This window comes from Macrobrachium nipponense, chromosome 33, assembly GCF_015104395.2.
Source record: "Macrobrachium nipponense isolate FS-2020 chromosome 33, ASM1510439v2, whole genome shotgun sequence".
Lineage (NCBI taxonomy): Eukaryota > Metazoa > Arthropoda > Malacostraca > Decapoda > Palaemonidae > Macrobrachium > Macrobrachium nipponense.
This window is the reverse complement of record NC_087219.1, coordinates 45678983-45701482: the sequence shown is the minus strand read 5'-3', so window position 1 is coordinate 45701482 and position 22500 is coordinate 45678983. Positions and strand designations below refer to the sequence as shown.

General features: G+C 39.5%; 1 protein-coding gene across 1 annotated transcript; it reads right to left on the bottom strand.

The window, feature by feature from the left end:
• Positions 1–7667: 7667 nt before the first annotated feature.
• On the bottom strand, positions 7668–22406 carry LOC135202848 (involucrin-like). The gene is made up of 2 exons (XM_064232307.1): positions 22322–22406; positions 7668–8716 (listed from the first exon to the last, which is right to left on the bottom strand). The coding sequence occupies exons 1-2, from the start codon at positions 22404–22406 to the stop codon at positions 7668–7670; spliced, it is 1134 nt and encodes a 377-aa protein (XP_064088377.1).
• Between the last annotated feature and the right edge of the window lie 94 nt (positions 22407–22500).

The following is a 22500-nucleotide window of genomic DNA, read 5'->3' as shown; positions in this document are numbered from 1 at the left end:
ATTCAAAAGGAAAGGATATCCCCTCATAGGTCTTACATTAGTGACAAGGGATGGACATTCCTCTTAGGTGCTTCAGTGGATGGATATCTCCTTTTATAGTCGTTTCAAGGTAATGGGCAACAACCTTTAAGTGTTGTATGGGATGGACATCCCCTTTTAGGTGTTGCAGTGTAGGACATCCCTTGAAACCCGTTTTAGGTGTTGCAATGTTGGACATCCCTTGAAACCCCTTTTAGGCGTTGCAATGTTAGACATCCCCTGAAACATATTTTAGGGGTTGCAAAGTTGGACATCCCCTAAAACCCTTTTTATGTTTTGCAATGTTGGACATCCCCTGAAACCCCGCTTAGGTTTTGCAGTGTTGGACATCCCCTGAATCCCGTTATAGGTGTTGCAATGTCCAACTAAAACCCATTTTAGGTGTTGTAGTGTTGGACATCCCCTGAAACCCGTTTAAGTGTTGCAATGTTAGACATCCCCTGAAACCAGTTTTAGGTGTCGCGGTGTTGGACATTCCCTGAAACACATTTCAATTGTTGCAATGTTAAACATCCCCTGAAACCCCTTTTAGGTGTTGAACATCCCCTGAAACCCCTTTTAGGTGTTGAACATCCCCTGAAACCCCTTTTAGGTGTTGAACATCCCCTGAAACCCCTTTTAGGTGTTGAACATCCCCTGAAACCCCTTTTAGGTGTTGAACATCCCCTGAAACCCCTTTTAGGTGTTGGACATCCCCTGAAACCCCTTTTAGGTGTTGGACATCCCCAGAAACCCCTTTTAGGCTTTGGACATCCCCTGAAACCCCTTTTAGGCGTTGGACATCCCCTGAAACCCCTTTTAGGCGTTGGACATCCCCTGAAACCCCTTTTAGGTGTTGGACATCCCCTGAAACCCCTTTTAAGTGTTGGACATCCCCTGAAACCCCTTTTAGGTGTTGAACATCCCCTGAAACCCCTTTTATGTGTTGGATATCTCATGAAACCCCTTTTAGGTGTTGGACATCCCCTGAAACCCCTTTTATGTGTTGGACATCTAATGAAACCCCTTTTAGGTGTTGGACATCCCCTGAAACCCCTTTTATGTGTTGGATATCTCATGAAACCCCTTTTAGGTGTTGGACATCCCCTGAAACCCCTTTTATGTGTTGGATATCTCATGAAACCCCTTTTAGATGTTGGACATCCCCTGAAACCCGTTTTATGTGTTGGATATCTCATGAAACTCCTTTTAGGCGTTGGACATCCCCTGAAACCCCTTTTAAGTGTTGGACATCCCTTTAAACCCCTTTTAGGTGTTGAACATCCCCTGAAACCCCTTTTAGGTGTTGAACATCTCATGAAACCCCTTTTATGTGTTGGACATCTCATGAAACCCCTTTTAGGTGTTGAACATCCCCTGAAACCCCTTTTATGTGTTGGACATCTCATGAAACCCCTTTTATGTGTTGGACATCCCCTGAAACCCCGTTTAGGTGTTGAACATCCCCTGATACCCCTTTTATGTGTTGGACATCTCATGAAACCCCTTTTATGTGTTGGACATCCCCTGAAACCCCTTTTAGGTGTTGAACATCCCCTGAAACCCCTTTTATGTGTTGGACATCTCATGAAACCCCTTTTAGGTGTTGGACATCACCTGAAACCCCTTTTATGTGTTGGACATCCCCTGAAACCCCTTTTATGTGTTGGACATCTCATGAAACCCCTTTTATGTGTTGGACATCCCCTGAAACCCCTTTTAGGTGTTGGACATCCCCTGAAACCCCTTTTAGGTGTTGAACATCCCCTAAAACCCCTTCTATGTGTTCGACATCTCATGAAACCCCTTTTAGGTGTTGAACATCCCCTGAAACCCCTTTTAGGTGTTGGACATCCCCTGAAACCCCTTTTAGGTGTTGGAGATCCCCTGAAACCCATTATAGGTGTTGGACATCTCATGAAACCCCTTTTAGGTGTTGGACATCCCCTGAAACCCCTTTTAGGTGTTGGACATCTCATGAAACCCCTTTTAGGTGTTGAACATCCCCTGAAACCCCTTTTATGTGTTGGACATCCCCTGAAACCCCTTTTATGTGTTTGACATCCCACGAAACCCCTTTTATGTGTTGGGCATCCCCTGAAACCCCTTTTATGTGTTGGACATCCCCTGAAACCCCTTTTAGGTGTTGGACATCCCCTGAAACCCCCTTTAGGTGTTGAACATCCCCTGAAACCCCTTTTAGGTGTTGAACATCCCCTGAAACCCCTTTTAGGTGTTGGACATCCCCTGAAACCCCTTTTAGGTGTTGGACATCCCCTGAAACCCCTTTTAGGTGTTGGACATCCCCTGAAACCCCTTTTAGGTGTTGAACATCCCCTGAAACCCCTTTTAGGTGTTGAACATCCCCTGAAACCCCTTTTATGTGTTGGACATCCCCTGAAACCCCTTTTATGTGTTGGACATCTCCTGAAGCTCTTTTTATGTGTTGGACATCATCTGAAACCCCTTTTAGGTGTTGGACATCCCCTGAAACCCCTTTTAGGTATTGAACATCCCCTGAAACCCCTTTTAGGTGTTGGACATCCCCTGAAACCCCTTTTAGGTGTTGGACATCCCCTGAAACCCCTTTTAGGTGTTGGACATCCCCTGAAACCCCTTTTAGGTGTTGGACATCCCCTGAAACCCCTTTTGGGTGTTGGACATCCCCTGAAACCCCTTTTAGGTGTTGAACATCCCCTGAAACCCCTTTTAGGTGTTGGACATCCCCTGAAATTCCTTTTAGGTGTTGGACATCCCCCAAAACCCCTTTTAGGTTTTGGACATCCCCTTGAAACAAACCCCTTTTGGGTGTTGGGACATCCCCCTGAAACCCCCTTCCCTTTTAGGGTTGTCGGACCATCACCCCTGAAACCCAAACCCCCTTTTGGGTGTATTGGACCATCCCCTGAAACCCCGTTTTAGGTGTTTCGGTACATCCCCAATAGAAACCCCTTTTTTGGGTTGGTTGCGGACCATCCCCATGAAACCCCAATTTCCTTTTAGGTGCCCGGACAGCCCACTGAAACCCCTTTTGGGTGTTGGACATCCCCTGGAAACCCCTTTTGGGTGTTCGGAATATCCCTGAAACCCCTTTTAGGTGCGGAACATCCCCTGAAACCCCTTTTGGGTGTTGGACATCAACCCCTGAAACCCCTTTTAGGGTGTTGGACATCACCTTGAAACCCCTTTTAGGTGGTTCGAATCCCCTGGAAACACCTTTTGTGGTCGGAATCACCTGAAAACCCCTTTTAGGTGGGTCGGACAATCCCCTGAAAACCCCTTTTAGGTGTTGGACGCCCCTGAAACCCCTTTATTGCGAACATCCCCTGAAACCCCTTTTAGGTGTTCGGACCATCCCCTGAAACCCCTTTTAGGTGTTCGGAACATCCCCTGAAACCCCTTTTAGGGTGTTCGGACATCCAAGAAACCCCTTTTGGGTGTCGAACATCCCCGAAAACCCCTTTTAGGTGTTCGGACATCCCCTGAAAGTCCCCTTTTAGGTTTTGGACATCCCCTTGGAACCCCTTTTAGGTCCCCTTTGGGACATCCCCTGAAACCCCTTTTAGGAGTCGGACATCCCCTGCAAAACCCTTTTGGGTTGGACATCCCATGAAACCCCTTTTATGTCCCCTAGGACAAAATCCCCTTTTGAAACCCGTCTTCTGGGTTGACAATCCCCTGAAACAACCCTTTTCTTTTTGGTTTTCGGACATCCCTGAAACCCCTTTTAGGTCCCCTCGGACAAATCCCATTTTGAAAACCCCTTTGGGTGTTTGGACATCCCCTGAAACCCCTTTCTTTAGGATTTTGTTCGGACTTCCCCTGAAACCCCCTTTGCGGGTGTTTCGGAAATACCCTTAAACCCCTTGGCCCCGGTTCGGACAAATCCCCTTAAACCCCTTTTAGGTGTTGGACATTCCCCTGAAACCCCTTCTTTTAGCGGTCCCCTTGGTACAAATCCCCGAAACCCCTTTTTAGGGTGTTGGACCAATCACCTTAAACGCTTTTAAACCCCTGTTGGGGTGAAATCCCCTGAAACCCCTTTTAGGTTCGGAAATCCCCCTGAAACCAAACCTTTGTTTTGATGGTTGAAAATCCCTGAAACCCCTTTTAGTCCTGACCAAATCCCCTTTTGGAAACCCCTTTTGGGTTGGTCGACATCCCCTTGGAAACCCCTTTTGGTTCTTGAAAATCCCCTGCCTGAAACCCCTTTTAGGGGCGGACATACCCTCCCCTGAAACCCCTTTGGCGTGGTTGGACTATCCCCTTGAAAAATCCCTTTTGGGTGTGTGGAACATCCCCTTGAGTGGAAAAACCCCTTAGGTGTTCGGAAACCCCATTTTCCCCGGGAAAACCCTTTTGGGTGCGGACATCACCCCTTGAAACCCCTTTTGGGAGGTTTGGAACATCCCCCTGAAACCCCTTTTAGGTGTTTTGGACAATCCCCAGAAACCCCCTTTTAGGTGTTGGACATCCCCTTAAACCCTTTGGGCTTTTAGGTGTTGGAACATTCCCCTGAAAAAACCCCTCGCCTTTTAGGGGTATGGACGGAAATCCACCCCTGAAACCCCTTTTTGGGTGGTGAAACAAAATCCCCTGGAAACCCCTTTTTAAGGTGTTCGGACATCCCCTGAAACCCCTTTTTGGGTGTTCGGAACATCCCCTGAAAACCCCTTTTAGGTTGTTGGAACATCCCCATGAAAACCCCATTTTAATGTGGGGTTGGGACATCCCCTGGAAACCCCTGTTACCCTTTTGGGTGGAAATTCCCTTGGAAAAACCCTTTTAGGTCCCCTTGGACAAATCCCCTGAAACCCCTTTTTGGGTGTTGGAACATCCCCTTGAAACACCCCTTTTAGGTGTCGGACATCCCCTGAAACCCCTTTTGGGGTGTCGGACAATTCACCTGAAACCCCTTTTGGTGTTGAACATATCCCTGAAACCCCTTTTAGGTTTGGACAATCCCCTGAAAACCTCTTTTTAGGGTGTTTGGACATCCCCTGAAACCCTTTTGGTGTTTGAACCCCCGGGAAACCCCTGTTAGGTGTTGGACATCACCCGAAACCCTTTTTGGGTGTTACATCCCCTGAAACCCCTTTTAGGTGTTGGACAGTCCCCTGAAACCCCTTTTGTGTTGAACATCCCCTGAAACCCCTTTTAGGGTGTTGGTGACATCTCATGAACCCCCTTTTATGTGTTGGGACATCCCCTTGAAACCCCTTTTAGTGTTGGAAATTTCCTGAAACCCCTTTTTAGGTGTTGGACAATCCCCTGAAACCCCCTTTTATTTTTGACTCCACTAAAAAACCCCTTTTAGTGTTTGGACATCCCCTGAAACCCTTTTAAGGTGTATGGACATCCCCTGAAACCCCTTTTAGGTGTTGGACATCCCCTTGAACCCCCTTTTAGGTGTTTGGACATCCCCTGAACCCCTTTTAGGTGTTGAATACAATCCCCTTAAACCCATTAATAAGGTGTTGGCATCCCCTGAACACCTTTTAGGTGTTGGACATCCCCTGAAACCCCGTGCTGGGTGTTGCGAATCCCCTGGAAACCCCTTTTGGGTGATTGGACAGCCCTTAAACCCCTTTTAGGTGTTGACATCCCCTGAAACTCCTTTAGGTGTTTGGACATCCCCTGAAACCCCTTCTGGGTGTTGGACATCCCAGAAACCCATTTGGTGTTGGACATCCCCTGAAAAATCCAATTTTAGGTGTAGATCCCTGAAACAACTTTTAGGTGTTGGACATCACCTTGAAACCCCTTTGGGGTCGTTGAACAATCCCCTGAAACCCCTTTTAGGATTTGGATATCCCCTGAAACCCATTTTAAGTGTTGGACATCTCATGAAACCCTTTTTATGTGTTGGACATCCCCTGAAACCCCTTTTGGGTGTTGAACATCCCCTAAAACCCCTTTTAGGTGTTGGACATCCCCTGAAACCCCTTTTGGGTGTTGGACATCCCCTGAAATCCCTTTTGGGTGTTGAACATCCCCTGATACCCCTTTTAGGTGTCGGACATCCCCTGAAACCCCTTTTGGGTGTCGGACATCACCTGAAACCCCTTTTGGGTGTTGAACATCCCCTGAAACCCCTTTTAGGTGTTGGACATCCCCTGAAACCTCTTTTAGGTGTTGGACATCCCCTGAAACCCCTTTTGGGTGTTGAACATCCCCTGAAACCCCTTTTAGGTGTTGGACATCCCCTGAAACCCCTTTTGGGTGTTGAACATCCCCTGAAACCCCTTTTAGGTGTTGGACATCTCATGAAACCCCTTTTATGTGTTGGACATCCCCTGAAACCCCTTTTAGGTGTTGGAAATCCCCTGAAACCCCTTTTAGGTGTCGAACATCCCCTGAAACCCCTTTTAGGTGTTGGACATCCCATGAAACCCCTTTTAGGTGTTGGACATCCCCTGAAACCCCTTTTGGGTGTTGGACATCCCCTGAAACCCCTTTTAGGTGTTGTACATCCCCTGAAACCCCTTTTAGGTGTTGAACATCCCCTTAAACCCATTATAGGTGTTGGACATCCCCTGAAACCCCTTTTAGGTGTTGAACATCCCCTGAAACCCCTTTTGGGGGTTGAACATCCCCTTAAACCCATTATAGGTGTTGGACATCCCCTGAAACCCCTTTTAGGTGTTGAACATCCCCTGAAACCCCTTTTGGGTGTTGGACATCCCCTGAAACCCTTTTTAGGTGTTGGACATCCCCTGAAACTCCTTTTAGGTGTTGGACATCCCCTGAAACCCCTTTTGGGTGTTGGACATCCCCTTAAACCCCCTACTAGGTGTTGGACATCCCCTGAAACTCCTTTTAGGTGTTGGACATCCCCTGAAACCCCTTCTGGGTGTTGGACATCCCCTGAAACCCCTTTTGGGTGTTGGACATCCCTTTAAACCCCATTTAGGTGTTGGACATCCCCTGAAACTCCTTTTAGGAGTTGGACATCCCCTGAAACCCCTTTTGGGTGTTGGACATCCCCAGAAACCCATTTTAGGTGTTGGACATCCCTTGAAACTCCTTTTAGGTGTTGGACATCCCCTGAAACCCTTTTTAGGTGTTGGACATCCCCTGAAACCCCTTCTGGGTGTTGGACATCCCCTTAAACCCCATTTAGGTGTTGGACATCCCCTGAAACTCCTTTTAGGCGTTGGACATCCCCTGAAACCCCTTCTGGGTGTTGGACATCCCCTGAAACCCCTTTTAGGTTTTGGACATCCCCTGAAACTCCTTTTAGGTGTTGGACATCCCCTGAAACCCCTTTTGGGTGTTGGACATCCCCTTAAACCCCATTTAGGTGTTGGACATCCCCTGAAACTCCTTTTAGGTGTTGGACATCCCCTGAAACCCCTTCTGGGTGTTGGACATCCCCTGAAACCCCTTTTGGGTGTTGGACATCCCCTTAAACCCCACTTAGGTGTTGGACATCCCCTGAAACTCCTTTTAGGTGTTGGACATCCCCTGAAACCCCTTTTGGGTGTTGGACATCCCCAGAAACCCCTTTTAGGTGTTGGACATCCCCTGAAACCCCTTTTAGGTGTTGGACATCCCCTGAAACCCCTTTTAGGTGTTGGACATCCCCTGAAACCCCTTCTGGGTGTTGGACATCCCCTTGAAACCCCTTTTGGGTGTTGGACATCCCCTTAAACCCCTTTCAGGTTTTGGACATCCCCTGAAACTCCTTTTAGGTGTTGGACATCCCCTGAAACCCCTTTTGGGTGTTGGACATCCCCAGAAACCCCTTTTAGGTGTTGGACATCCCCTGAAACTCCTTCTAGGTGTTGGACATCCCCTGAAACCCCTTTTAGGCGTTGGACATCCCCTGAAACCCCTTTTGGGTGTTGAACATCCCCTGAAACCCCTTTTAGGTTTTGGATATCCCCTGAAACCCATTTTGGGTGTTGGACATCCCCTGAAACCAATTTTGGCTGTTGGACATCCCCTGAAACCCCTTTTGGGTGTTGGAAATCCCCTGAAACCCCTTTTAGGTTTTGGACATCCCCTGAAACCTCTTTTGGGTGTTGAACATCCCCTGAAACCCCTTTTAGGTTTTGGACATCCCCTGAAACTCCTTTTAGGTGTTGGACATCCCCTGAAACCCCTTTTAGGTGTTGGACATCCCCTGAAACCCATTTTATGTGTTGGACATCCCCTGAAACTCCTTTTAGGTGTTGGACATCCCCTGAAACTCCTTTTAGGTGTTGGACATCCCCTGAAACCCATTTTAGGTGTTGGACATCCCCTGAAACCCCTATTATGTGTTGGACATCCCCTGAAACCCCTTTTAGGTGTTGGACATCCCCTGAAACCCCTTTTAGGTGTTGGACATCCCCTGAAACCCCTTTTAGGTGTTGGACATCCCCTGAAACCCCTTTTAGGTTTTGGACATCCCCTGAAACCCCTATTATGTGTTGGACATCCCCTGAAACTCCTTTTAGGTGTTGGACATCCCCTGAAACCCCTTCTGTGTGTTGGACATCCCCTGAAACCCCTTTTAGGTGTTGGACATCCCCTGAAACCCCTTGTAGGTGTTGGACATCCCCTGAAACCCCTATTATGTGTTGGACATCCCCTGAAACCCCTTTTAGGTGTTGAATATCCCCTGAAACTCCTTTTAGGTGTTGGACATCCCCTGAAACCCCTTCTGGGTGTTGGACATCCCCTGAAACCCCTTTCAGGTGTTGAACATCCCCTGAAACCCATTTTAGGTATTGGACATCCCCTGAAACCCCTTTTAGGTTTTGGACATCCCCTTGAAACCCCTTTTAGGTGTTGGACATCCCCTGAAACCCGTTTAAATGTGTTGAACATCCTCTGAAACCCCTTTTATGTGTTGAACATCCCCTGAAACCCCTTTTAGGTGTTGGACATCCCCTGAAACCCCCTTTAGGTGTTGGATATCCCCTGAAACCCCTTTTAGGTGTTGGACATCCCCTGAAACCCCTTCTGGGTGTTGGACATCCCCTGAACCCCCTACTAGGTGTGGATATCCCTGAAAAAACCCCCTTTAGGTGTTGGACATCCCCTGAAACCCCTTCTGGGTGTCTGGACATCCCTGAACCCACTACTAGGTGTTGGACCTCCCCTAAAACTCTTTTAGGATGTTGGGACATCCCTAAAACCCCTCCCTTAGGGGTTGGACAAAATCCCCTGAAAACCCCCTTTTAGGTGATTTTGGGAATCCCCTGGAACCCCTTTTAGGTGTTGGACTCCCCTAAAACTAGGTGGTTGGACATCCCCTAAAAACTCTTTTAGGAGTTGGACATCCCCTAAAACCCCTCTTAGGTGTTGGACATCCCCTGAACCCCCCTTAGGTGTTGGACATCCCCTGAAACCCCTTTTAGGTGTTGGACCTCTCCTGAAATCCCCTTTTAGGTGGTTGACATCCCCTGAAACCTTTTTTATTTTTATGGGTTGTTGAAAACACCCCCTGAACCCCCTTTTAGGTGTTGGACATCCCCTGAAACCTCTTTTAGGAGTTGGACATCCCCTGAAACCCCTTTTAGGTGTTTGACATCCCCTGAAATCCCCTTTTAGGTGTTGGACATCCCCTGAACCCCCTCTTAGGTGTATACAGGTGTTGCAAGGGATGCCATTCCCATTTAGGTGTTACAGGGGACGGATGGCCCCTTGTGGGTGTTGTAACCAATTGGTATCCCCTTTTAACGGATGTATATAACTTTGCAGTCATTGCGGGGCATGGATATTCTCCTGTACTTGCTTGCACCACCACCCACCAACACACACACACACGTGCCACCTAAGAGACCGTATGAAATAGACTGAAATAGTCCTTACTGCCCTTTAAAAAAAAGTCATAAATCGCACACAGAGCAACAGAAAGGCAAAAATAACCGAGAGCTGATGTAATTAGTTTACTATGCATAACAGCCAACGAGATATAAATTACAATGAAGATAACCGAGAGTGAAAGGAAGGAAATAAAAGGAAATTACAATGGTAGAGAAAAATGGGGTGGGGATAGTCTTATAAAAAGTACAAGTAAATTACATTGAAATGATAGAAAGAAAATCACATAGCAAAGGATAAAAGTGAAATCAGAGGGTAAACATTTTAGTGAGAAAAGAAGGAGTGAAAGGGAATGAGAATAAAAGAGTGGAAAGAGTAGGGTCAGTCTGTTTTCAATTTTCAAATAATCGAAAACCATTATCTCAGACGCAGCAGTATTTCAAGATCATTCGTTTTAAGCGCAAATGGTTTTTTTTTAATCGCTCTGGAGTTTTTTTTTTCGATTTCAAGATCATTTCATTCATTATAAGCAAATACCTTGCAGAGGGATGATGGAATCTATTTTGAAAATTAATTGAAACGAGAATAAATGTGTAAAGGTAAAGGTAATTTGCCATTATTATTATTATTATTATTATTATTATTATTATTATTATTATTATTATTATTATTATTGTTGTTGTTGTTGTTGTTGTTGTTATTGATGTTATATTTCTCTTATGAATATAAGCCAGCATCATATTCTAATAATAATAATAATAATAATAATAATAATAATAATAATAATAATAATTATAATTTTGTGAAATACAAAAGACAAAAATAAAAGAGAATGTTAATTTGATACATATATATAAAAAAGAAAATGCAGTTAATTAACAGAATTCTTCTTTTACATCGTTTCTAATGAGGCTAGAAAGGCAACATGAAATCACAAAAACCAAGACTTATTTGCAAGTATGTGAAATGTTTGCTCTAAAACAATAACAATTATATGCAGTGACTTCATCAGTGCCCGGATGTGTATGGCAAGGTAAAGTTGTAGTAGATGAAGTTGCCAGAAGTTGCCAGACGTGTCCTTTCAATATCTATTTCCAGTTGAAAGTTTGCAAGTCAGTTCAAACAATTTTTTTACACATAATGTGCTTTGCCTTTAAACTAAAACATTCTTTCGGAGAGGAGGAGAGAGAGAGAGAGAGAGAGAGAGAGAGAGAGAGAGAGAGGGTCAGCAAAAATTTCGAGAGAGAGAGAGAGAGATAGAGAGAAGAGAGAGAGAGAGAGAGAGAGAGAGAGAGAGAGAGAGCTCAGCATATAATGATTTCTTTAGAGAGAGAGAGAAAGCTCAGCATATAATGATTTCGAGAGAGAGAGAGAGAAGAGAGAGGAGAGAGAGAGAGAGAGAGCTCAGCATAGAATAATTTCTTTTGAGGGAGGAATATCGCTGGGTTGAAGCTAGTGGCCTAATCCCTTTGGTTGCCTGAGGCAAGATTTTGAGAAAATACGTTAGTATGATTTTGAAGCTTTAAAGTCATTATATTTGATGACTTATTAAAACGGTAAAAAGGGTACAATGCACTTTTTTTATTTTGAAAATAAAAAAAATGAAATAAGAAAAAGTACTTCGATACATGTTTAAACCATTGATATTAGAAGGAATGATGGAATGTGTGTGTTTAAAGGCTTTTTGATAAGAAGCAGTAATGGAATGTATTTCTAAAGACTAGAATTCTGTGTTGATAAACTTGAATTGATTTATGATACAGAAAAGAACTTTGTCGACGAACAGCTGCAACAACGACAAAACAACTACAGCAATATTAATCAAATTGTTAATAACAGTTGTATAGAAAAAAAGCTGGTCATAGAATTAGTAGTTAAATCGTTATGAAATTAATCCGACCATAAAGTGTTTTCCGTATGGCTGACCTCATCAGCCCAAACGGAGGAAAAAATTCGTCGCGCAATATTACACAAAAATTCGAAAGCGTTCATTCACGATAAAAAATAAAATAAAATGGAAAACTAATTTCATTGTGAAAAGTCTCCCATCAACTGGGGAAACCATTATAGTCTTCATAATCTTATTAATTGGGAATGAAAGTTTGTCGTAAATACCTGTAAAGCCTCTTTTATGGAGTCTTAATACATCTCGTTGTCTCGATTAAGGAACTTATGGAAGCAAAACTGAGGTTTCAGCCCATATATTTTCATCACAAATGAATTTGGTGAGGTATTCTATTTAGAGTTTACCCCTGACTCTCCTCCTCCTCCTCCTCCTCCTCCCCCCAAAATGGCATAGGTAAGAATGTTTTAATTTATTCAAGTAGTTCTTTATCAAATCACGCAGGTTTTAGTCCTTTTTCTGAAATGAAAACCATTATGCCGGCTTTCCTGTCCGTCCGTACTTTTGTCTGTCCGCTCAGATCTGAAAAGCTACTTAGGCCAGAGGGCTGCAAATTGGTATGTTGATCATCCACCCTCTAATCTTCAAACTTACCAAATTGCAGCCCTTTAGCTTCAGTAAGTCTAATTTTATTTAAGGTTAAAGCTAGCCATGACGTGCATCTGGCAACATAACAACACAGGCCACCACGGTCGGCTGAGAGGTTCGTGGGCCGCGGCTCATATAGCATTATACCGAGAGACCACCAAAAGTTAGATCTATTTTCGGTGGCCTTGATTATACGCTGTAGCGGCTGTACAGAAAAGTCGGTTGCGCCGAATGAAACTACTGCGCATTTTTTTACTTGTTTTATTTTGAGTCCTATTTTGGCTCCATTTTTGCCGAAATTTGTTTCTAGGTTACAAATGTCCAAACTGACTGGCTGTTCGAAAATTAACACTCGACCCAAACAGAAGACGGTGCCTAATCCCGGAGAATATGAAAACCGCCCTGCGAAATTGCGTCGTTGTTACTTTGAGTAAATAAAGTTAATATGGTAATATATATTTATATATATATATATATATATATAATATAATATATATATATTATATATATATATAATATACATATTATATAATATATATATATAATATAGTATGTATGTATGTATGTATGTATGCATGTGTATTAGCGTTAAGCCTTCTCACCAAAAGCAAGTGGTCGCAAAGAAAAATCGGTACAGCGATATCTGCTACATTCATACTTGATATTTTATGGTGGTTTTGCGTATAGCAAGAGTAATTCTTCATGTGATGTATTTAAAATGAAAATTGTATAAAAAAAAATAAAAATTATTGCTTTACCAATCTATGCATACAAAAATATAACATTGTATTCTTTGAAAAGCAATGAAAGTATAAGAACAAAAATATGTTGCGTAAAAGTACAGTAAATATAGAAACAATCTTCATAAAAGTTCATATTCCTAATATCACTTTCCGCAGTGCCAACACTTCGTTCATATCCAAATATTAGTTAACAATCTTCGCAGAAGATTAAAATATTTTTGTTAGGTTGAGCACGACATTATTTTTCAACACCATCCAGACATAATCGATATTGTTTTCAACACTAGCTAACATTTGCTTTTCAACATAGACATTCGAAATTATATTGCTTTTCAACACCATATTGACCAACGAAAATTTTTGCACATCAGACATAATCGAAATTATATTGCTTTTCAACACCATCTAGACATATTCGAAATTATATTGCTTTTCAACACATCTAGACATATTCGAAATTATATTGCTTTTCAACACATCTAGACATATTCGAAATTATATTGCTTTTCAACACATCGAGACATAATCGAAATTATATGACTTTTCAACACCATCTAGACATAATCGAAATTATATTGCTTTTCAACACCATCTAGACATATTCGAAATTATATTGCTTTTCAACACATCGAGACATAATCGAAATTAATGACTTTTCAACACCATCTAGACATAATCGAAATTATATTGCTTTTCAACACCATCTAGACATATCGAAATTATATTGCTTTTCAACACATCGAGACATAATCGAAATTATATGACTTTTCAACACCATCTAGACATAATCGAAATTATACGGCTTTTCAACACATCTAGACATATTCGAAATTATATTGCTTTTCAACACCATCTAGACATATTCGAAATTATATTGCTTTTCAACACATCTAGACATATTCGAAATTATATTGCTTTTCAACACCATCTAGGATAATCGAAATTAAATGGCTTTTAACACATCTAGACATTTTATCGAAACGGTTATATTGCTTTTCACACCATCAGACATATTCGAAATTATATTGCTTTTCAACCCATCTAGACAAATTCGAAATTATATTGCTTTTCCACACATCTAGATAATCGAAATTAATAATTGCTTTTCAAACACCATCATAGACTTTTTATCGATTATATGCTTTTCAACCACAGCTCGAGACATATTCGAAATTATATGCTTTTCACAATCGATGCTAGACTAATCGAAATTATATGGCTTTTCAACACACTAGACATATTCGAAATTATATTGCTTTTCCACACATTCGAGACATATTCGATATATTGCTTTTCACACATCTAGACATATTCGAAATAGCTATTGCTTTTCAACACATCTAGACATATCGATTGATATTGCTTTTCAACACATAGACATAATTCGAAAATTATATTGCGTCAACTTACATCTAGACATATTCGAAATTATATTGCTTTTCACACATTTTCATGACATAATAAAAATTATATTGCTTTTCAAAACATCTAGGATATTCGAAATTATATATGCTCATTTTACACATCTAAGATTTTATCGATTAAATTATATTGCTCATTTTATAGACATATCGAAATTATATTGCTTTTCAACACATCTAGACATAATCAAATTATATGGCTTTTCAACACATAGACATAAATCGATTATATTGCTTTTTCAACACATCTAGACATATCGAAATTATTCTTGCCTCAACACATCTAGACATATCAGTATATGATATTTTTGCTTTTAACACATAGAACATATCGAAATTATATTGTCAACATATAGACATATCGAATTATATTGCTTTTCAACACATCTAGACATATCGAAATTATATGGCTTTTCAAAAACATCTAGACATATTCGAAATATTGCTTTTCAACACCATCTAGCACATATTCGACAAATTATATTGCTTTTCAAACACATCTAGACATATTCGAAATATATGATTTTCAACACAATTAGACATAATTCGAAATTATATGCTTTTCAACACATCTAGACATATCGAAATTTATATTGCTTTTTCAAAACCCATAATAGACATATTTGAAATTATATGGCTTTTCAACACATTGACATAAATTAAATATATTGCTTTTCAACACCATCTAGACATATTCGAGATTATATTGCTTTTCAACACATCTAGACATATTCGAAATTATATTGCTTTTAAACACCACTAGACATATTCGAAATTATATGGCTTTTCAACACATCTAGACCATCATTCGAAATTATAGTGCTTTCAACTACCAATCTAGAAAATTCCCGAATTATATGCTTTCAAACATCTTGACATATGAAAATTATATTGCTTTCAACACCATCGAGACATAATCGAAATTATATGCTTTTCAACATCATAGAAACATTTTATTCGAAATTATATTGCTTTTTCAACACTTTTCATAGACATAATCGAAATTATTTATGGCTTTTCAACACATCTAGAAAATCGAAATTTTATTGCTTGTTTTCCAACCACCATCTAGACATATTGAAATTTTATTTGTTCGATTTTGCAAACACATCTAGACATAATAGAAATTATATTTGCTTTTCAAACACATCTTTAGACATAATCGAAATTAAATATGCTTTTCAACACCCATCTAGACATATCGAAATTAAATATGGCTTTTCAACACATCTAGACATATTCAGAAATCGATAGTTGCTTTTCAACACATCTAGACATATCGAAATTATATTGCTTTTCAACACCCATCTAGACATAATCGAAATTATATGCTTTTCAACACCCATCTAGACATATGGCGAAATTAAATTATTTGCTTTTCAACAATAGACATAATTTTCGAAATTATAATGGCTTTTCACACCCTCTAGACATAATCGAAATATATTGGCTTTTCAACACATTTAGACATAATCGAAATTATATGGCTTTTCACTCATCAGACATAATCGAAATTATAATTGCTTTAACACCATCGAGACATTTTAATCGAATAATTATATGATTTTCAACACCATCTCGACATATCGAAAATTATATTGCTTTTCCACACATCTAGGGACATATTCTGAAATTATATGGCTTTTCAACACCATCTAGACTAATCGAAATTATATTGCTGTTCCAAACAACAATTTCGAACATAATCGAAATAGATGCTTTTTCAACCACCATCTAGACATAATCGAAATATTGCTTTTCAACACCATCTAGACATAATCGAAATTATGTTGCTTTCAAACACCATCTAGACATAATCGAAATTATATAAACTTTTTCAAACATTCATCTATCCACATAATCGAAATTATATGGCTTTTCAACACATCTAGACATAATCGAAATTATATGGCTTTTCAACACCATCTAGACATAATCGAAATTATGTTGCTTTTCAACACCCATCAAGACATATCGAAATTATATGGGAAATTTTCAACACCATCTAGGACATCGAAAAAAAAAAAATTTTTATATGGCTTTTCAACACCATCTAGACATAATCGAAATTATATTGCTTTTCAACACCATCTAGACATAATCGAAATTATGTTGCTTTTCAACACCATCTAGACATAATCGAAATTATATGGCTTTTCAACACCATCTAGACATAATCGAAATTATGTTGCTTTTCAACACCATCTAGACATATTCGAAATTATATTGCTTTTCAACACCATCTAGACATAATCGAAATTATATGGCTTTTCAACACATCGAGACATAATCGAAATTATATTGCTTTTCAACACCATCAAGACATAATCGAAATTATATGGCTTTTCAACACCATCTAGACATAATCGAAATTATGTTGCTTTTCAACACCATCTAGACATAATCGAAATTATATGGCTTTTCAACACCATCTAGACATAATCGAAATTATATTGCTTTTCAACACCATCTAAACATAATCGAAATTATATTGCTTTTCATCACCATCTAGACATAATCGAAATTATATTGCTTTTCAACACCATCTAAACATAATCGAAATTATAATGCTTTTTCAACAACCCATCTGACATAATCGAAAATTATATTTGCTTTCAAACACCATCTAGACATAATCGAAAATTTAGGCTTTTCAACACCATCTAGACTAATCGAAATTTTATATTGGCTTTTCAACACCCATCTAGGACATATCGAAAATTATATTGCCTTTTTCAACACCCTCTAACATAATCGAAATTATGTTTTGCTTTTAAAAACACCATCTAGACATCAAATCGGAATTAATATGGCGTTTTCAAACACATCTAGACATAATCGAAATTATATTGCTTTCAAACACCATCTACATTATCGAAATTATATTGTTTTAACACCCATCTGACATAAACGAAAATTATATGGCTTTTCAAAACCATCTCGATTTTGACATAATCGAAATTGATATTGCTTTTCAACACCATCAAGACAATAATCGAAAGATATGGTTTTCAACACCATCGAGACATAATCGAAATTATATTGCTTTTATTTTCAACACCATCCTAGACACCAATCGAAATTATATTGCTTTTCAACACCATCTAGACATAATCGAAATTATATTGCTTTTCAACACCATCTAAACATAATCGAAATTATATTGCTTTTCAACACCATCTAAACATAATCGAAATTATATTGCTTTTTCAAACAACCATCTTTAAACATAATCGAAAAATTTATTGCTTTTTCAAACCCATCTAAACATAATCGAAATTATAATGCTTTTCAACACCATCTAGACATAATCGAAATTATATTGCTTTTCAACACCATCTAAACATAATCGAAATTATATTGCTTTTCAACACCATCTAGACATAATCGAAATTATATTGCTTTTCAACACCATCTAAACATAATCGAAATTATATTGCTTTTCAACACCATCTAAACATAATCGAAATTTATATTGCCTTTTCAAACACATCTTAAACATAATCGAAATTATATTGCTTTTCAAACACCATCTAAACAAATCAAAAATTATATTGCTTTCAACACATCTAGACATAATCGAAATTTATATGACTTTTCAACCCATCTAAAACATAATCGAAATTATATTGCTTTCAAACACCATCTAGACATAATCGAAATTAATATGGGCTTTCAACACCATTAGACCATAATCGAAATTATGTTGCTTTTCAACACCATCTGAATATTGAAATTATATGCTTTTCAAACACCATCAAGACATAATCGAAATTATATGGCTTTCAAACACATCGAGACATAATCGAAATTATAATTGCTTCAAACACCATCAAGACATAATCGAAATTATATGGCTTTCAACACCATCTAGAAAATAATCGACATTATGTTGCTGTTCAACACATCAGGGACATAACGAATTATTACGGCCTATTTAACACCACTAGACATAATCGAAAATTATATGCTTTCAACACCCATTAAAATTATCGAAATTATATTGCTTTTCAATCACCATCTAGAACATAATCGAATTTATTATTGCTTTTCAACACCATCCTAAACATAATCGAAATTATTAAGCTTTTCAACACCCAAATCTTAGAATAATCGAAAATTATATGCTTTTTCAACACCATCTACACATAACCGAAATATATGCTTTTCAACACAATCTAGACATATCGAAATTATTATTTGCTTTTCAACACCAATCTAAACATATCGAAAATTATATTGGCTTTCAACACAATCTAAACATAATCGAAATATAAATGCTTTTCAACACCATATTAAAATAATCGAAATTATATTGCTTTTTCAACACCAGTCTTAAAACTTAATTTTCGAAATATATTGCTTTTCAAACCATCTAGAAACATAATCGAAATGAAATTATTTGCTTTTCAACACCATTCTAAACATAATCGAAATTATATTGCTTTTCAACACCATCTAAACATAATCGAAGTTTTTTATTATATTTTTTCGTGCGCTTTCACCTATTTCAAGGTTAATTTTACAAGCGATATTAAGGGATGACTCTAATCCAGTATTTCATCATCAGTGGGTGATAAGGATTAACATCCCTTATTCTTAATCTTGCAAAATATTTATTTGGTGTTTTATTTTTGATGTCTGTTGTCTTAGGATGTGATAATGACTTTTTTGTTAGCTTAAGCTTTAGTTTCTGTTTAATCGAGATTTTCGTCATGGTAGATTTTATTATCAGGTAGCTTTAATTGAAAATTTCAGTCGATTAAAGGTATATAATCTTAAAGTCTGAATTCTGTATTTTTAAGACTTTATATTTTGCTATTGCACTATTTCAATTATAATTGATTATATTTTAAATTCACTTTCGTTTATCTTATGATGCAAAACAGTTAAATAAAAATTTTCATAAAAAATTATCATTTGTATGCTGAAGTTCTGTAGGATTTTCCATGTCTTATTTCATAGCTTTACTGGATTAGTTAACTTTTGATGTGATCAGAGCTTGGATGGGTGCCCACCAAAAAATGCCAGTCAGGTACGCGTTCACTAGAACGCAGATCTCTCGATCAACGATGTCGAGGAAAATTGGGTATGGTCAGTTCTTGGACGCTCGTTGAAATGACATCCAGTGTCCTTCTTTGAGTGCCTGGGCGTGGGTGCAGTGATCTTAGACCAAAAATAATTTACGACAACTTTCAGCTTCATGTAGGAGTCTCCTCAGCGAGAACTCTTCGGTCGATGTAAGTGTTCTTTCTCTTGACTTCATAGCTTAGGTAGCTCATTGCTCTCTTCAAGGTCTTGCTCTCGGAGGAATGCGTATAATTCTTTTTATCAGTACCGTAAAACTGTAAAATTGCTCTCTCTCTCTCTCTCTCTCTCTCTCTCTCTCTCTCTAGTGTGTGTGTGTGTGTGTGTGTGTGTGTGTCTTGCATATGTGAATGTAACACATTTTCATTTTAGTAAATATGAAACTTGCCTGCTCTTATGTATATCCCGTTACATGTAAAATGACCCATAACCAAATCGTCGTTAAGAAATATTTTGTAATTTTACCCACTACTTCTGGATGAAGCTGTATCAGCTTTATTTTTTCAGTCGCTTCGAGATGGAAATATTCAGGAATGAAACAAAGGAAATAATTAAAAGTCGTTTATTATCCGACTAATGAAGTTAAATTAATTTTGATGAGTTTAACGATGTATCTTTCCTATTAATATTCAAAGACTTCTTTTCCATTTGGCTATATATTGTAAATGTATTACGTTTGTTGTCCATATAATTAATATCTTATTAAAGAGAGCTTGTTCAGTATTAGATAAAACTCTTGCCATATCTCTCATTTCAAATTCTGTAGAAAAAAATGCATTCCTTATTGATATAAGAAATCAAAAGCTTAAGTAGTTACGTAAAAGTAAATGGGTCTGCCCCACTCTCAGTTCTTTCACTCCACATGTCTCTCTTTCTCCCTTATCAGAGTCAGTTGCGTGGTCGGTATGGTGTTGGCGCACCACCTCGGTGGCCGCGAGATCGATTCTCGGGCATTCCATTAAGGCATGAGAGATGTGTATTTCTGGTGATTAAAGTTCACTCTCGACGTGGTTCGGAAGTCACGTGAAGCCGTTGGTCCCGTTGCTGAATAACCACTGGTTCCATGCAACGTTAAAACACTATACAAACAAACTTATCAGAGTCCAGCCTCTCACTCTACAGTTACTGGGTTCATTCTGTCGCATTAAAGCTTCATTATAATCACTTTCTGTCGCATTAAAGCTTCATTATAATCACTTTCATTTTTTCATCTACTGTCAAGTTTTGGTATTTTTTCCAAGCTTTTATGTTCCTTACGATTATAACTTTTTTTTCGTTTTTAAGGTAAATCTCATGGTGTTAGACGAAATTTTACCCTGTCATTTAGGGACCCTCTACCACCGGCCTTCTGGTTTGGGCTAGATAGAGGCATTAAATAGCCCCTCCCAGTAGCCTTTGTACGTGGGCGTGATCGAAACAATTGTCTGTAAGTCATCTGTATTGGATAAGGGCAGTATGATGCCCAAACCGACGGTCTTTTCGGCTAAAGTAAATAAGGGCTCTTCACAAGGGCTTTCATGCCCAAGGTATACAAGGGCTTCATGATACTCGTCCTAAGTTCCTCGTTGGATGAGTGGTTTACATGCTCGCCTGCCAGTTCGGTAGTACTACCGAGTTCGATTCCCCGCTCTGCAAACGGAGAATCAGAGGAATTTGTTTCTGGTGATTAGAGATTCATTTCTCGATATAATGTGGTTCGGATCCCACAATAAGCTGCAGGTCCCGTTATATGTAATCAATTGGTTCCTAGCCACGTCAAAATATCTAATCCTTCGAGCCAGTCCTTCTCCATATAATGTGGTTCGGATCCCACAATAAACTGTAGGTCCCGTTGCTAGGTAACCAGTTGGCTTTTAGCCACGTCAAAATATCTAATCCTTTGGGACCTTTGGGCAATTCCTAGGAGAACTGTTAACCAGCTCAGTGGTCTGGTTAAACTAAGATATACATAATTATTTTTTTTTTCTTTAACGGTACTCGTCCCAGTGGCCGTTGGGTCAAAATGTATTCAGTCTTGGCTCTTCCTTTATTCCCTTTGTTGTTTTTGGGCCTGAGACCTGTTTTCAAATTCAAAGTCTAGCGGGATGAGAAGGAAAGTCAAGGTCATTATTAAGCAGAAAGAAAACTACGAAAGCTTGGCAGTGTTACGCTAGAAACAGCCATAGTCAGTGAAACGCCAGCTGAAGAACTGCTGACTCCCGGATTGCCTCTATCGGTGTCATATAACGAAATCTCTCTCCCCCCCCCCCCCCCATCCAACCCCCCAACCCCCAACACCTTAGCGAGAGGCACCCAAAGCATCGCCACATCGCTTCAGGATGGCGCAATAAAAGGCTTTTCAGATCGTAAATCGAAACGCCCATTTTATTTTCTCTCTCTGTTACGGCATTCCCATTATCAGCTCCATCATCCGGGACCGGCCGTAAGAGTGAGGTTGGGGGTGGGGGAGGGGCGAATTTCATTAGACCGGAACATTTAAATGCACTGATAAATAAACAACGATCAAATGATTCTGTATTTTGGGGAAAATTAAGTTTTCGTCGCTAAATTCAATCAATACTTTTTCATTTCGCTTCGTCCGTTATTGGTCGTTTGGATTAGTTAAGGGAATAATACTGAAAGGATGGGAATGTGGTCCTCGTTGTTGCCTTCTTCTTTTTTTAATAAACTTATTGTTCCTTTCCCTGGAGGGTGTACCTCATCGGTGGTCAGCCTTCAGGTTTTCTTCAATTACTTTTTAGGATGCGGTTGCTAGCCCTATACCCTCCTCCATCATATAATACACCCTACTATAGCTGACTAACCACCAGGGAGCACCTCAGTGGTGTAGTTGGCGTGGTCTTTGCCTGCCACCTCGGTGGCCACGAATTCGATTCTTGAGCATTCCATTGAGGGGCCAGAGGTGCGTATTTCTGGTGGTAGAAATACTAACCACCAGGAACTAACAGACGTTGTGTTTGGTCACTACCTGAATAGGTAACCA

Bases quoted from the DNA above. Each gene is read 5' to 3' on its own strand.
- LOC135202848 (XM_064232307.1), bottom strand. From the start codon at position 22,406: ATGGAATGCTCAAGAATCGAATTCGTGGCCACCGAGGTGGCAGGCAAA. The intron at 8,717-22,321 runs GTTAGTCAGCTA...AATGGGTTTCAG, and splicing joins CACTGAGGTGCTCCCTGGTG to GGGATGTTCAACACCTGAAA.